This window comes from Somniosus microcephalus, chromosome 6, assembly GCF_052327205.1.
Source record: "Somniosus microcephalus isolate GS21.2 chromosome 6, FLI_Smic_1.0, whole genome shotgun sequence".
NCBI classification, from domain to species: domain Eukaryota; kingdom Metazoa; phylum Chordata; class Chondrichthyes; order Squaliformes; family Somniosidae; genus Somniosus; species Somniosus microcephalus.
The window spans coordinates 28,238,319-28,254,200 of NC_140992.1; the positions used below are offsets into that span (position 1 = coordinate 28,238,319).

General features: G+C 45.2%; 1 protein-coding gene across 6 annotated transcripts in view; it reads right to left on the minus strand.

Annotated features, from left to right (window-relative positions):
• The window catches only part of u2surp (U2 snRNP-associated SURP domain containing), a 99,084-nt gene that overhangs the window by 53,055 nt on the left and 30,147 nt on the right, over positions 1 to 15,882 (minus strand). For all 6 annotated transcript variants that reach the window (XM_085989877.1, XM_085989875.1, XM_085989874.1 and 3 more), the window contains 4 exons: positions 4,943 to 5,010; positions 4,728 to 4,843; positions 2,012 to 2,044; positions 1,835 to 1,917 (listed from right to left, as the gene is read on the minus strand). In XM_085989877.1, coding sequence (XP_085846003.1) covers positions 1,835 to 1,917; positions 2,012 to 2,044; positions 4,728 to 4,843; positions 4,943 to 5,010 — 300 coding nt within the window. The remainder of the gene's footprint in view (positions 1 to 1,834; positions 1,918 to 2,011; positions 2,045 to 4,727; positions 4,844 to 4,942; positions 5,011 to 15,882) is intronic.

Consider the following 15,882-nt stretch of genomic DNA (forward strand, 5'->3'; position numbering starts at 1 on the left):
CCTGTGACCTCATGACAGAGAATGGTGTGTGGGATGGAAAAAAAACAGCAGAGAACATCTAATATGTGTTTCTTTATAAATGGGGGAGGCACAAGAGTTTAGTTCTCTTAAATAAAATAAGAAAAAGAGTGACAATCACCAAGTGTGACAGAGACACTTGGCTTGGAGGAAAGCAATAAAAAAATTATAATGTCCCACAGCAATCATCATGGTTAAAAAAGGCTTCAAGTACTCAGGGCCTTAGCACCTCATCCCCAGTTTCTCATGATCCCTGGCCACACTGCCATGCCACTCAGCTGTCACAATGGTAGGGACGTTGGACCATGACCAGATGTATCATTTTGGGACACTGCACTCCAAACCCAACGCCAACGAAGAGCGCCAGCGTTAGCAGTGACATTCTGGGCCAGGGTATCACCTTAAGCTGCCGTTACCCCTGCAGGGGTGGCATCACCATGGCCCCATTCCCAGTGCAAGAGCTCCTCCATCATACTGTACACTCAAACTGTAAATGTGGCTGCTTGCTGGCAGTCATGCCCTATCCTGTGCACATCACCAGAACAACTTCTTCGTCGTCTACCATTCAATTTGTTTACTGCTTTTCTTTCTTTTTATTCTATTCTAACCTGAACACTCTTGTTTTCCTCCTTCTCCAAGTCCCTTATTAACCTCTGCTCTCCTGATCCCCCCTCTCAGCTCTTCTTTTATATTCACTTCATGCCTGCTTTTCTTTCTTTTCCTCCCTTTCCAAACCTTGGAATGCAGAGAAACTCTCCCTTGGCTATTCCATCTTTCACTTCTGTCACCCACTCTGACGACCACTACTGGTTTTTCGGGTGCCTCTTCAGATTAAATCCAGCTTCAAGCTTTTTTTTTAATATATTAAGTGTATCAACACAAAAAAAGACTTTGTACAGGACTCAAAATGCAAAGAGTGGCCCCCAAAAAACCCAGTGGCGCTCAAAGCAGGTGTGGGAGAGAGTGGGTGGGCATGGAGGAGGAATGTGAAAAAACTGAGAACTGGTATACCAGCAGCAATATGAGCAAGCAAGCCAACTACGGGCGTTACATCTGATTGTCTAGACAGTCAAATGTTTACCACAGACCACTCAAGTCCCAGAGAGCCAGACTTAATCAATGGATGGATTCTATCAATATAGAATTGTGTGCAGTTTTGGTCACCTTATCTGAGGAAGGATGTTCTTGCCATGGAGGGAGTGCAGCGAAGATTCACCAGACTGATACCTGGGATGGCAGGAATGACATATGAGGAGAGATTGCGTCGATTGGGCTTATATACTCGCTGGAGTTTAGAAGAATGAGAGGGGATCTCATTGAAACTTATAAAATTCTAACAGGACTAGACAGACTAGATGCAGGAAGGATGTTCCCGATGGCCAGGGAGTCCAGAACCAGGGATCACAGTCTAAGGATACGGGGTAAGCCATTTAGGGCTGAGATGAGGAGGAATTTCTTCACCCAGAGAGTGGTGAACCTGTGGAATTCTCTTCCACAGAAGGCAGTCGAGGCCAATTCATTAAATATATTCAAGAAGGAGTTGGATATATTTCTTAAGGCTAAAGGGATCAAGGGATATGGGGAGAAGGCAGGGACAGGGTACTGAGTTTGGATGATCAGCCATGATCTCATTAAATGGGGCAGCAGGCTCGAGGGGCCGAATGGCCTACTCCTGCTCCTATCTTCTATGTTTCTATGTTTCCCCTGTGCCCACACAAATATAATGAATTTAGAATTCCCATTTAAACTCTGAATACGTTTTTCTAGGATGATAACTGCTGTGTTTTGGCCACTTTGAATTAAAAAAATGTTTTACCTTCGGATTAATGTTACCGATATATAAATTAGTAGTAGTTGGATCGCCGGCGTCGTGTGAACCGGGAGTAAATTCCTCAAGCGCTAAAAGACAAAACAAATTCTCAGTAAAACTTTCAAAAAAATCATACAAGCGAAAAAGTTTAGCATTCCCAAAATATGAAGCAGCAATAATTACCATTTGTTTGTCTGTTTCTCCTTGAAGATTCCGCTGAAAAGAGACATAATATTTTTTTCAATGCGCTGTGCTTTCAAATACGGACGAGACACAAGGTAGAAATGTACTGCGACCGCAAACCAGCAGTACTGACCACAGAAATTGCAAAGACCATTTGGTGGTATCAGCTGCAAATGCAATGAGAGGCGATCTTATCGAAACATAGAAGATTGTGAGGGGGCTTGATCGGGTGGATGCGGGGAGGATGTTTCCACTGATGGGTGAGACTAGAACTAGGGGGCATAATCTTAGAATAAGGGGCTGCCCTTTCAAAACTGAGATGAGGAGAAACTTCTTCACTCAGAGGGTAGTAAATCTATGGAATTTGCTACCCGAGAGAGCTGTGGAAGCTGCAACATTAAATAAATTTTAAATGGAGATAGACAGTTTCCTAGCAGATAAGGGGATTAGGGGTTACGGGGAGCGGGCAGGGAAGTGGACGTGAGTCTAGATTCGGATCAGCCATGATCCTATTGAATGGCGGAGCAGGCCCGAGGGGCCGTATGGCCTACTCCTGCTCCTACTTCTTATGTTCTTATGTTTAAATCGGATCCAAACACAGAATTCCAACAGACCAAACCACTTCCTTTTCACTCCCATGAACCAAACAACACCCACTGGATAAGACTCCGTACTCAAATATAAAATGTTACATTTTTTCTCGTGCTTACCACACCTAATGTCAGTTCACTGCCAAATGTACTGGACAACCGACAGTTGTAGCAGTGATCTTATGTACACAAGTTTTTTTTTTTTTTAAAAACAGGAAGTTAGGCACAACTTTTTCCAACCAACGGATAAAATTGAACAAGTTGCAAATGAAGGCCACTGAAGTTGACAGCGAGAACGAGCAAGAGCTATATATATTAAATAAATATTAATTTGAACGGTATGGTGAGAAGACAGGTGGGTGGATGTAAGGAAAAGGGCCCAAAAAGATCTATTGGGTCCAGTGGCCTTATCCTATTCCTAGATTCTCTTACTGGAGAATTTTTGTCAGCTGTTCGATGGGGGAGCAAAAAGAAACGGGATATAATCCAAAGCTCTATGTTAGTGGATTTTGAAGGGACGGAGGGATGGGAGCAGTTACAGGTTCAAGCCCCCATTGGCAAAATCAGATATTACTTAAGAATACATCTGCTTTTCTTGATCACCCTTTCCTCCCTGATGATTTTTTAGTATATTTAATATTTAAATTCCAATTAGAAATGAGAGAGGATTTTCATCTACAATACAGATATGACTAACTGTGATGGGCAGAAACTCTTGTTCGCCAACCCTTCAGCCAGAATCGCAACAGGGCAGGCTATGCAAATAGGGGTCAAAGGTCATGAAAAAAAGGCCAGACACTTCCTCAAACACTGGAAGAGCTGCGCATCATTAGGAGCAAAAAATAACTTCAGGCTGCTCTCATGCACCTCCTAGTGTCCGGTTACAGGATGGCATCCATGTGCCCAAAAGGCACCGACATTTAACATGAGAATAGCATACCCTTTAAAGTGAAACAAAGGGAAAAAACATGCAAAACAAAAAATAACTTCCAATAAGTTTTGCCTTGCAAAATGAGTAGAAGCATCTAAATATTCCAATTAGCAAATCAAAGTCAGCAATGGCCTTAGAGAGGGTGCAGAAAAGATTCACAAGAATGGTTCCAGGGATGAAGGACTTCAGTTATGTGGATAGATTGAAGCTGGGGTTGTTCTCCTTAGAGCAGAGAAGATTGAGAGAAGATTTGATAGAGGTGTTCAAAATCATGAAGGGTTTAGACAGAGTAGCTAGAGAGAAACTGTTCCCATCGGCAGAAGGGTCGAGAACCAAAGGACACAGATTTAAGGTGATTGGTAGAAGAACCAAAGGCGACATGAGAAAAAACTTTTTTTTTTTTTTTTCCTCCAGTGAGTGGTTAGGATCTGGAATGCACTGCCTGAAAGGGTGGTGGAGACAGACTCAATCGTGGCTTTCAAAAGGAAATTGGATAAGTACCTGAAGGAAAAAGATTTGCAGGGCTACGGGGAAAGGGCAGGGAAGTGGGACGAGCTGAAGTGCACTTGCAAAGAGCCAGCACAGGCTCGACGGGCCAAATGGCCTCCTTCTGCGTTGTAACCATTCTATGATTGTACAATTGCTAAATAAAAACAAGCACGTACAATATTCCAGAATGCATCACTTTTTGTCACAAAAATTAAGTGCCTTTTTGCAGCTGCACAATATTTTTTGGTTTCATGCTAGGCACAAAGTGCACACATACACAATCGCTGTTTGTAAAATTAAACAGAATTTTGGATGCAACCCCAGGTCCAGTAAATGAACACCTTTGGTTAAAAGCTGGTTATGAGTCATTGAGGTGAAATCTTACTTTTTAAAAACATTCACCAGGATGATTCCCAAGAGGCCTACTTTCAAATTAAAACAATGATTTGGTATGGGGAATAACAATTATAAAGTTAACTCAAAAGCTACGTGGCAAACTAATTTTAAAAGAGAGACAGCAACAAAACAAATTGCATTGATCCAGTGACCCATGGGTAGGAGCCCTATATACTTCTGACTTATTTTTTTTTTTTTTTTAAATTTACATACCTAGTATTTGACACCCAAAATATAATCAAACCCTTGTTAAAAACGAAGTGTGCCGGACTGGATTACAGTTCTGGCACAGCAAAAAGATTTTACTTACAAGAGCGACGATTTTGTGGAGAATCTTCTGATGGCAGAGGCTCAAATCGACTCGGCCTGAAAGGAGTATCCTTACCCCCTTTTGTTTTCTGCCGTTCATCGCGTTCTTCTTGAATTCTGAAACCCGAATCAAACCCATTTAATACACCACAAATAAAGAGTTAATTTGTCAAAACATACTATTTTAAAAAAAAGGGTTGACAAACGTTTACTTACTGTTTTAATTCCTCTTTGAATAGTTCCAAATTACTTTTTTTCTTCTCCTTTTCACCCTTTTTTAGGGGCTAAAACAAAATAATTTCAATGATATTGTTGAAATTAAGAATTGAAAAAATTCATCTGCATTGAGACATTTAAGTTGTGTATATAGTTAAAGCTGCTAAAACAGCACATGCTTTCAAGATCAAAAACACAAAATTCACCACGCCCAACGAATGACTTGAAGTGTAGTTACTATTATGTAGGCAAACGTGGCAGCGAATTTGCCCACAGCAGTATCTCAGACAGCACGTGAGAAAAGACCAGTTAATCTGTTCTTGGCGGTATGGTTTAAAGAAGTGATGCCCCATTTATAAATGAAGGAAGCCATTCTAGAGAGCAAAATTAGGAAACACTTCTTCAGGCAAAGGGTGGTAAAAGCGAGGAACTCTCTCCCACAAAAAGCAGTAGGTGCTAGCTCAATTAATAATTTTAAATCCGAGGTAGATTTTTGCTAGACAAGTGTATAAAAGGATTCGGAGCCAAGCCAGGTGGATGAAGTTGAGATACAGATCAGCCATGAATGGCGGAACAGGCTCGCGGGGCTGAAACATAGAAGATAGGAGCAGGAGTAGGCCATTCGGCCCTTCGAGCCTGCTCCGCCATTCAATGAGATCATGGCTGATCATCCAAATTCAGTACCCTGTCCCTGCCTTCTCCCCATATCCCTTGATCCCTTTAGCCTCAAGAAATATATCCAACTCCTTCTTGAATATATTTAATGAACTGGCCTCCACCGCCCTCTGTGGCAGAGAATTCCACAGGTTCACCACTCTCGGTGAAGAAATTCCTCCTCATTTCAGTCCTAAATGGCTTACCCCTTATCCTTAGACTATGACCCCTGGTTCTGGACTCCCCGGCCATCAGAAACATCCTTTCTGCATCTAGTCTGTCCAGACCTGGCAGAATTTTATAGGTTTCGATGAGATCCCCTCTCAATCTTCTAAACTCCAGTGAGTATAAGCCCAATTGACACAATCTCTCCTCGTACGTCATTCCTGCCATCCCAGGTATCAGTCTGGTGAATCTTCGCTGCACTCCCTCCATGGCAAGAACGTCCTTCCTCAGGTAAGGTGACCAAAACTGCACACAATACTCAAGGTGTGGTCTCACCAAGGCCCTGTACAACTGCAGCAAGACAGCCTTGTTCTTGTACTCGAACCCTCTTGCTACGAAGGCCAACATACCATTTGCCTTCTTAACCGCCTGCTGCACCTGCATGCTTACCTTCAGCGACTGGTGCACAAGAACACCCAGGTCTCTTTGCACTTCCCCTTCTCCCAATCTATTGCCATTCAAATAATAATCCTAGTCCTGTTCCAAGGTTGCTAGCCACAAACTGGGAGAACCCCGTGCTCTTTTTCGAATAGTGAATAGGATCTTTTACGTCCACTCCTCATCCGAAAGACAACACCTGCAACAACGCAGTACTGCACTGAGGTTTCAGGCTAACTTGCATGCTCAAGTACTGAAGTGAGGTTTGAACCCATAACCTGACTTCGAAGCCAGAGTGCTACAAACTGATCCAGTCCGACACCTAACCTATAAACAATGAAAGCAGGTATCCCTTCACCTAATCTTTAAACAAAGTAAGTGATTGGTTGGTGAGTATTTCTCTTTTTTAAACTTTAACTCTGTAGCTTAGAGTTACTAGGGTCTTTTCTGGTGTAGCAGGGACTGTTGGTAGACTACAAGCGCCTTAGAGATAATTTAAATTTATTTACTATCACCAATTAAAATTAAGTAAAGGGAAGGTCATGCCAGGTGAGCCCAGCCTCGTGATATGCTCCTCTTGCTCTATGTGGGAATTCAGGGACCCCGGTGCCCGATGACCACGTGTGCCAGAGATGCATCCATCTGCAGCTACTAGCAGACCGCATTGAGGCGCTGGAGCTGCGGGTGGATGGGTTGTTGAGCATTCACGATGCTGAGAGGGTCGTGGATAGCACGTTTAGTGAGTTGGTCACACCGCAGGGAAGGGCTGCACAGGAAGACAGGAAATGGGTGACCACCAGGCGGAGCAATAGAAGCAGGCAGGTAGTGCAGGAGACCCCTGTGACCATTCCCCTCTCAAACAAGTATACTGCTTTGGATACTGTTGAGGGGGATGACTCACCAGGGGAAGGCAGCAGCAGCCAACTTCCTGGCACTGGGGGTGCTCCTGCTGCCCAGGAAGGGGGGAAAAAAGAGTGGGAGAGCAATAGTGGTAGGGGATTCTATAGTAAGGGGAACAGACAGGCGTTTCTGTGGCCGTAGACGTGAATCCAGGATGGTTTGTTGCCTCCCTGGTGCCTGGGTCAAGGATATCACTGAGCGGCTGCAGGGCATTCTGGAGGGGGAGGGTGAACAGCCAGAGGTCGTGGTCCACATTGGTACCAACGACATAGGTAAAAAGAGGGATGAGGTCCTGCAGCAAGAATTTAGGGAGCTAGGTGAAGGATTAAAGAGCAGGACCTCAAAGGTTGTAATCTCTGGATTACTCCCGGTGCCACGTGCTAGTGAGTATAGAAATAGGAAGATAGAACAGATGAATGCGTGGCTAAAGGGATGGTGCAGGAGGGAGGGCTTTAGTTTCCTGGATCACTGGGTCTGCTTCTGGGAAAGGTGGGACTTGTACAAGTCGGACGGTTTACACCTGAACCAGAGGGGAACCAATATCCTTGCGGGGAGGTTTGCTAGCACTGCTGGGGGGGGGGGGGGGGGGTTTAAACTAACTTGGCAGGGGGATGGGGTACAGAGTGGAGCTATAGTAGGGGGTGATTTACAGCCAAATACAGAGGAAAAAACAAGTCAGCTGGGAAGGCAGAGCAAATATGTGAAGGCAAAAGGGAGTATGGCAGGGCTGGAAGGCATTTATTTTAATGCAAGGAGTCTTGCAAATAAGGTGGATGAACTGAAGTTGTTGTTGAACACATGGGAGTACGATATTGTTGCCATCACGGAGACATGGTTGAGGGAGTGTCAGGACTGGCAGCTCAATATTCCGGGGTATAGAATCTTCAGGCGAGACAGAGGGGGGTGTAAAAGGGGAGGGGGTGTTGCAATATTAATTAAGGAGTCAATTACTGCTGTAAGGAGGGATGATATATTAGCGGGTTCCTCAAATGAGGCCATATGGGTAGAACTTAAAAACAAAAAGGGGGCAAGCACTTTGCTGGGAGTGTACTATAGGCCCCCAAACAGTCAGGGGGAGATAGAGGAACAGATATGTAGGCAAATCTCAGAGAAGTGTGAAAATAATAGGGTAATAATAGTGGGGGATTTCAACTTCCCCAATATAAATTGGGATAGTCAGAGTGTGAAAGGCTTAGAGGGTGCAGAATTCTTAAAGTGCATCCAGGAGAGCTTTTTGAGCCAACATGTAGAAAGTCCTACAAGAGAGGGGGTGGTACTGGACCTAATTCTGGGGAATGTAGCCGGGCAAGTGGTGGAAGTATCAGTAGGAGAGCATTTTGGCGACAGTGACCATAATTCGGTGAAATTTAAGGTGGTCATGGAAAAAGACAAAGACGGCCTGGAAATAAGGGTTCTAAATTGGGGGAAGGCCGATTTTAATATGATAAGGCAGGATCTGGCCAAAGTGGACTGGGAGCAGCTACTTATAGGAAAATCCACATCAAAACAGTGGGAGACTTTCAGAAGGGAAATAGAGAGAGTACAGCGCCAACATGTTCCTGTAAAGGTCAAGGGTGGGACCAACAAGCAAAGGGAGCCTTGGATGACAAGGGAGATACAAAAATGCATTAGAAATAAAAGGGGGGCTTTTGGCAGTTACAAAAGACTAAAGACGGAAGAAGCCCTAGAGGAGTATAAAAAGTGCAGGGGCATACTTAAAAAAGAAATTAGGAGGGCGAGGAGGGGCCATGAAATAATACTGGCGAGCAAAATAAAGGAAAATCCTAAGATGTTTTATAAGTATATTAAGGGCAAGAGGATAACCAGGGAAAGGGTAGGGCCCATTAGGGACCAAAGTGGCAATCTGTGTGTAGAGCCAGATGATGTAGGTGGGGTTTTAAATGAATTTTTTGCATCTGTGTTCACTATGGAGAAAGACGATGCAGACATAGAAATCGGGCAAGGGGACTGTGACATACTTGAACATATTAGCATCGAGAGGGAGGAGGTGCTAGCGGTTTTAGCAGGCCATAAAGTGGATAAATCCCCAGGCCCGGACGAGATGTATCCCAGGCTGCTGTGGGAGGCAAAGGAGGAGATTGCAGGGGCTCTGACACAAATTTTCAGAACCTCTCTGGCCACAGGGGATGTACCAGAGGACTGGAGGACAGCTAATGTAGTACCATTATACAAGAAGGGTAGCAGGGATAAACCAGGGAATTACAGGCCAGTGAGCCTAACATCTGTGGTAGGGAAATTATTGGAAAAAATTCTGAGGGACAAAATTAGTCTCCACTTGGAGAGGCAAGGATTAATCGGGGATAGTCAGCATGGCTTTGTCAAGGGTAAATCATGTCTGACAAATCTGATTGAATTTTTCGAGGGGGTGACTAGGGAGGTGGATGAGGGAAATGCTGTGGATGTGGTTTACATGGACTTCAGTAAAACCTTTGACAAAGTCCCGCATAGGAGACTGGTCAAGAAGGTAAGAGCCCATGGGATCCAGGGTGCCTTGACGCGTTGGATCCTAAACTGGCTGAGTGGCAGGAGGCAGAGGGTGATGGTCGAAGGTTGCTTTTGTGACTGGAAGCCTGTGTCCAGTGGGGTACCTCAGGGATCGGTGCTGGGTCCCTTGTTGTTTGTGATCTACATAAATGATTTGGATGAGAATGTAAAAGGGATGATCAGTAAGTTTGCAGATGACACGAAAATTGGTGGGGTGGTAAATTGCGAGGAGGAAAGCCTCAGGCTACAGGACGATATAGACGGGTTGGTCAGTTGGGCGCAAAAGTGGCAAATGGAATTTAACCCTGAAAAGTGCGAGGTGATGCATTTTGGACGGACAAATAAGGCAAGGGAATACACAATGAGTGGTAGGACCCTAGGAAGTACAGAGGGTCAGAGGGACCTTGGTGTACATGTACATAGATCTCTGAAGGCAGCGGAACAGGTAGATAAGGTGGTTAAAAAGGCATATGGGATACTTGCCTTCATTAGCCGAGGCATAGAATATAAGAGCAGGGAGGTTATGATGGAGCTGTACAAAACGCTGGTGAGGCCACAGCTGGAGTACTGTGTGCAGTTCTGGTCGCCTCACTATAGGAAGGATGTGATTGCTTTGGAGAGGGTGCAGAGAAGATTCCCCAGGATGTTACCTGGGATGGAGCGCCTCAGCTATGAAGAAAGACTAAACAGGCTGGGGTTGTTTTCCTTGGAGCAAAGAAAGCTGAGGGGGGACCTGATTGAGGTGTACAAAATGATGAGGGGCATAGATAGGGTAGACAAAGAGGAACTTTTCCCCTTAGTAGGGGGGTCAATAACAAGGGGGCATAGATTCAGGGTAAGGGGCAGGAGATTTAGAGGGGATTTGAGGAGGAACTTTTTCACCCAGAGGGTGGTTGGAATGTGGAACTCAATGCCTAAAAGGGTGGTAGAGGCAGGAACCCTCACAACATTCAAGAAGCATTTGGATGAGCACTTGAAATGCCATTGCATACAGGGCTATGGACCAAATGCTGGAAAATGGGATTAGACTGGACAGGGATGGATGGGCGGCGCAGACACGATGGGCCGAAGGGCCTCTTTCTGTGCTGTAAAACTCTATGACTCTAAACCTTTTTCCACCTTGTTTTTGATCTGTTTCTACTCATTCATTCTTTCCCCATCTCCTGAAAGCAATGAGTTATACTAGGCTAATGTTCCACAGTGGTCAACAATTCTCCAATAACTCGCAGAAGTGGAAATACTTCATCTATGAGATTACATGGCAATCAGCAGCAGCCCAATTGCCACACAAGGCACTTCCAATAACGGGCCTTAAGTAATGAGGAGCCGGGAGTCTAGCTTACCAAACGAGACCAGCTAACACAGAACAGGGATCAAATCAGAGACCTTGCTGATCTGTATGGCTCAATACACCACACAGCATAGTTATCCAAACCAATGACATTAAAATGTCTATTGGGACGCTCCCTCCGCGACACCCTGGTCCACTCCTCTATCACCACCAACACCTCTTCCCCTTCGCCTGGCACTTTCCTGTGCAAGCGCAGATGTAACACCTGCCATTTTACCTCCTCCCTTCCCACTATCCAGGGCCCCAAACACTCCTTGCAATCTAGTATACTGCATTCGCTGCTCACGATGTGGTCTCCTCTACATTGGGGAGACCAAACGCAGATTGGGCGACCACTTTGCGGAACACCTCCGTTCAGTCCGTAAGGGTGACCCCAAGCTTCCGGTCGCCTGTCATTTTAATTCACCGCCCCATTCCCACTCTATCCTCGGCCTCTTACACTGTTCCAATGAAGCTCAATGTAAGCTCGAGGAGCAGCACCTCATCTTCCGATTAGGCACTTTACAGCCTTCTGGACTCAACATCGAGTTCAACAATTTCAGACCATAACCTCGGCCCCGATCATTTTTTTTCTCTCTCACATGGCAGCTGTCGATCATTCTGCCATTGCCATTTACACTTCATCTAGAGTCATCTTTTGTTTCTTAGCTTGTCCCATTACCATCTCCTTTTGCCTTGCACCATCATCCCTTTTGTCTTTTAATCTCTCCTGCCTTCCACCCTATCACAGACCTTCCCTTTTGTTCTTTCCTCCCCTCCCTTAAAACCTGGTCCATCTCCAACTTTATCCAGTTCTGACGAAGGGTCATCGACCTGAAACGTTAACTGTTTCGCTCTACAGATGCTGCCTAACCTGCTGAGTATTTCCAGCATTTTGTTTTTATTTAAAATGTCTATTCTTGGTTTCAAAAAAAGTTTGTCTTTTTGCACCTTTTTTTGTTCCAATTTTCTCTCAAGGCACTGACCCCTTGCTGAGATACTGTTCCACAAGCATCAGGCGCCCTCTGGCACCTCACCCAAGCAGCCATTCCTCACATCTGAAGCTCAACAATGAGTGTCACCATGCTATTCGACCACTGGGGAGCACTGTACCCAAAGTTAGACCCGTCTTCATCTTAACGAGGCCCCGTCTGCCCTCTCGACTGGACGTAAACCATCTCATGGCACCATCAAAGAACAGGGGAGCGCTGGCCAATATTTATCCCTCAACCAACATCACTAAAACAGATTATCTGGTCATTCTCATATTGCTGTTTGTGGGCCTTGCAGTGTGCAAATTGGCTGCCTCATGTCCAATTTTTTTTGTTGATTCATTCATGGGAGGTGGGTATCGCTGGCAGCCAGCATTTATTGCCCACCCCTGATTGCCCTTGAGAAGGTGGTGGTAAGCCGCCGCCTTGAACCGCTGCAGTCCGTGTGGTGAAGGTACTCCCACGGTGCTGTTAGGAAGGGAGTTCCAGGATTTTGACCCAGTTACGATGAAGGATCGGTGATATATTTCCAAGTCAGGATGGTGTGTGACTTGGAGGTGGTGGTGTTCCCATACGCCTGCTGTCCTTGTCCTTCTAGGTGGAAGAGGTTGCAGGTTTGGGAGGTGCTGCTAAAGAAGCCTTGGTGAGTTGCTGCAGTGCATCTTGTAGATGGTACACACTGCAGCCACGGTACACCGGTGGTGGAGGGAGTGAATGTTGAAGGTGGTGGATGGGGTGCCAATCAAGCAGGCTGCTTTGTCCTGGATGGTGTCGAGCTTCTTGATTGTTGTTGGAGCTGCACTCATCCAAGCAAGCGGAGAGTATTCCATCACATTCCTGACTTGTGCCTTGCAGATGGTGAAAAGGCTTTGGGGAAGTCAGGAGGTGAAACACTTGCCACAGAATACCTAGCCTCTGACCTGCTCTTGTTGCCACAGTATTTATGTGGCTGGTCCAGTTAAGTTTCTGGTCAATGGTGACCCCCCCAGAATGTTGATGGTGGGGGATTCGGCGATGGTAATGACATTGAATGTCAAGGAGCGGTGGTTAGACTCTCGCTTGTTGGAGAGTCCTTGCCTGGCACTTGTGTGGTGCGAATGTTACCTGCCACTTATCAGCCCAAGCCTGAATGTCGTCCAGGTCTTGTTGCATGCAGGCATGGACTGTTTCATTATCTGAGGAGTTGTGAATGACACTGGACACTGTACACTGCGCAGTCATCAGCAAACATCCCCATTTCTGACCTTATGTTAGAGGGAAGGTCATTGATGAAGCAGCTGAAGATGGTTGGGGCTAAGACACTGCCCTGAGAAACTCCTGCAGCAATGTCCTGGAGCTGTGATGATTGACCTCCAGCCACCACAACCATCTTCCTTTGTGCTAGGTATGACTCCAGTCAGTGGCTAGTTCCCCCCACCCCCCTGATTCCCACTGACTTCAGTTTTACTATGGCTCCTTGATGCCACTCGGTCAAATGCTGCCTTGATGTCAAGGGCAGTCACTCTCACCTCACCTTCGATATTCAGGAAAGATAGGCAAAAAGGAAAGGGAGGTGGGGTAGCATTATTGGTTAAAGAAGGGATTAACACAATTGTAAGGAAGGATATTAGCTCTGATGATGTGGAATCTGTATGGGTAGAACTGTGAAATACCAAGGGGCAGAAAACGTTAATGGGAGTGGTATATAGACCTCCAAACAGTAATACAGAGGTCAGGGATGGCATTAAAAGGGAAATTAAAGAAGCGTGCAATAAGGGCACAGCAGTCATCATGGGTGACTTTAATCTACATATAGATTGGGCTAACCAAATTAGTAACAATACTGTGGAGGAGGAATTCCTGGAGTGTTTACGGGATGGTTTCCTGGACCAATATATCAAGGAACCAACCAGAGATCAGGCCATCTTAGACTGGGTATTATGTAACGAGAAAGGATTAATTAGCAATCTTGTTGTACGAGGCCCCTTGGGTCGGAGCGATCATAATATGATCAAATTCTTCATTAAGATGGAGAATGAAGTAGTTGACTCAGAGACTAGGGTCCTAAATTTAAATAAAGGAAACTACGATGGTCTGAGGCACGAGTTGGGTAGGATTGATTGGGGAATGTCACTCAAAGGGTTGACGGTGGATAGGCAATGGCAAACATTCAAAAGACCGCATGGATGAACTACAGAAAATGTTCATCCCAGTTTGGCATAAAAATAAAACAAAAAAGGTGACTCAACCGTGGCTAACAAGGGAAATTAGGGATAGCATAAGATCCAAGGAGAGGACATATAAATTGGCCAGAAAAAGCAATAATCTTGAGGATTGGGAGCAATTTAGGATTCAACAAAGGAGGACAAAGGGATTAATTAAGAAGGGGAAAATAGAATATGAGAGTAAACTTGCAGGGAACATAAAAACTGAGTGTAAAAGCTTTTATAGATATGTGAAGAGAAAAAGATTGGTGAAGTCAAGCGTAGGTCCCTTGCAGTCAGAATCAGGGGAATTTATAATGGGGAACAAAGAAATGGCCGACCAACTAAATACATATTTTGGTTCTGTCTTCACAAAGGAGGACACAAATAACCTCCCAGAGATACCAGGGAACATAGGGTCTGATGAAAGGGAGGAACTGAAAGAAATCAGTATTTGTAGGGAAATGGTGTTAGGGAAATTGATGGGATTGAAGGCCGATAAATCCCCAGGGCCTGATAATCTACATCCTAGGGTACTTAAGGAAGTGGCCCTAGAAATAGTAGATGCATTGCTGATCATCTTCCAACATTCAATGGAATCTGGAACAGTACCCATGGATTGGAGGGTAGCTAATGTTTACCACCTTTTTTGAATAGTGGGGTGAGAGAAAACAGGGAATTACAGACCTGTAAGCCTGACATCGGTAGTGGGGAAAATGCTAGAGTCCATTATAAAAGATGTAATAGCAGAGCACTTGGAAAACAGTGACAGGGTCGGACAAAGTCAACATGGATTCACAAAAGGTAAATCGTGCTTGACTAATCTACTGGAATTTTTTGAGGATGTAACTGGTAAAATAGATAAGGGAGAACCAGTGGATGTGGTGTATCTGGACTTTCAGAAGGCCTTCGTTAAGGTCCCGTATAAGAGATTCGCGTGTAAAGTTAAGGCACATAGGATTGGGGGCAAGGTATTGACTTGGAGAGAGAACTGGTTGGCAGACAGAAAGCAAAGAGTTTGAATAAATGGGTCCTTTTCCGAGTGGCAGACAGTGACTAGTGGGGTACCGCAGGGATCGGTCCTTGGACCCCAGCTATTCACAATATATATTAATGATCTAGACAAGGTAACTAGATGTAATATCTCCAAATTTGCAGATGACACAAAGCTGAGTGGGCGTGTGTGCTATGAGGAGGATGTCGAGAAACTCCAGGATGATTTGGACATGTTGGGTGATTGGGCAGAAACATGGCAGATGCAATATAACATGGATAAATGTGAGGTTGTCCACTTTGGTGGCAAAAACAGGAAGGCAGATTATTATCTAAATGGCAATAGATTGGGAGAAGGGGAAGTGCAACGAGACCTGGGTGTCCTTGTGCACCAGTCGCTGAAGGTAAGCATGCAGGTGCAGCAGGCGGTTAAGAAGGCAAATGGTATGTTGGCCTTCGTAGCGAGAGGGTTTGAGTACAGGAACAAGAATGTCTTGGTGCAGTTGCACAGGGCCTTGGTGAGACCACATCGAGTATTGTGTGCAGTTTTGGTCATCTTATCTGAGGAAGGATGTTCTTGCCATGGAAGGAGTTCAGCGAAGATTCACCAAGCTGATACCTGGGATGGCAGGAATGACATACGAGGAGAGATTGGGTCGACTGGGCTTGTACTCGCTACAGTTTAGAAGAATGAGAGGTGAGCTCATTGAAACTTATAAAATTCTGACAGGGCTGGACAGACTAGATGCAGGAAGGATGTTCCCGATGGTCGGGTAGTCC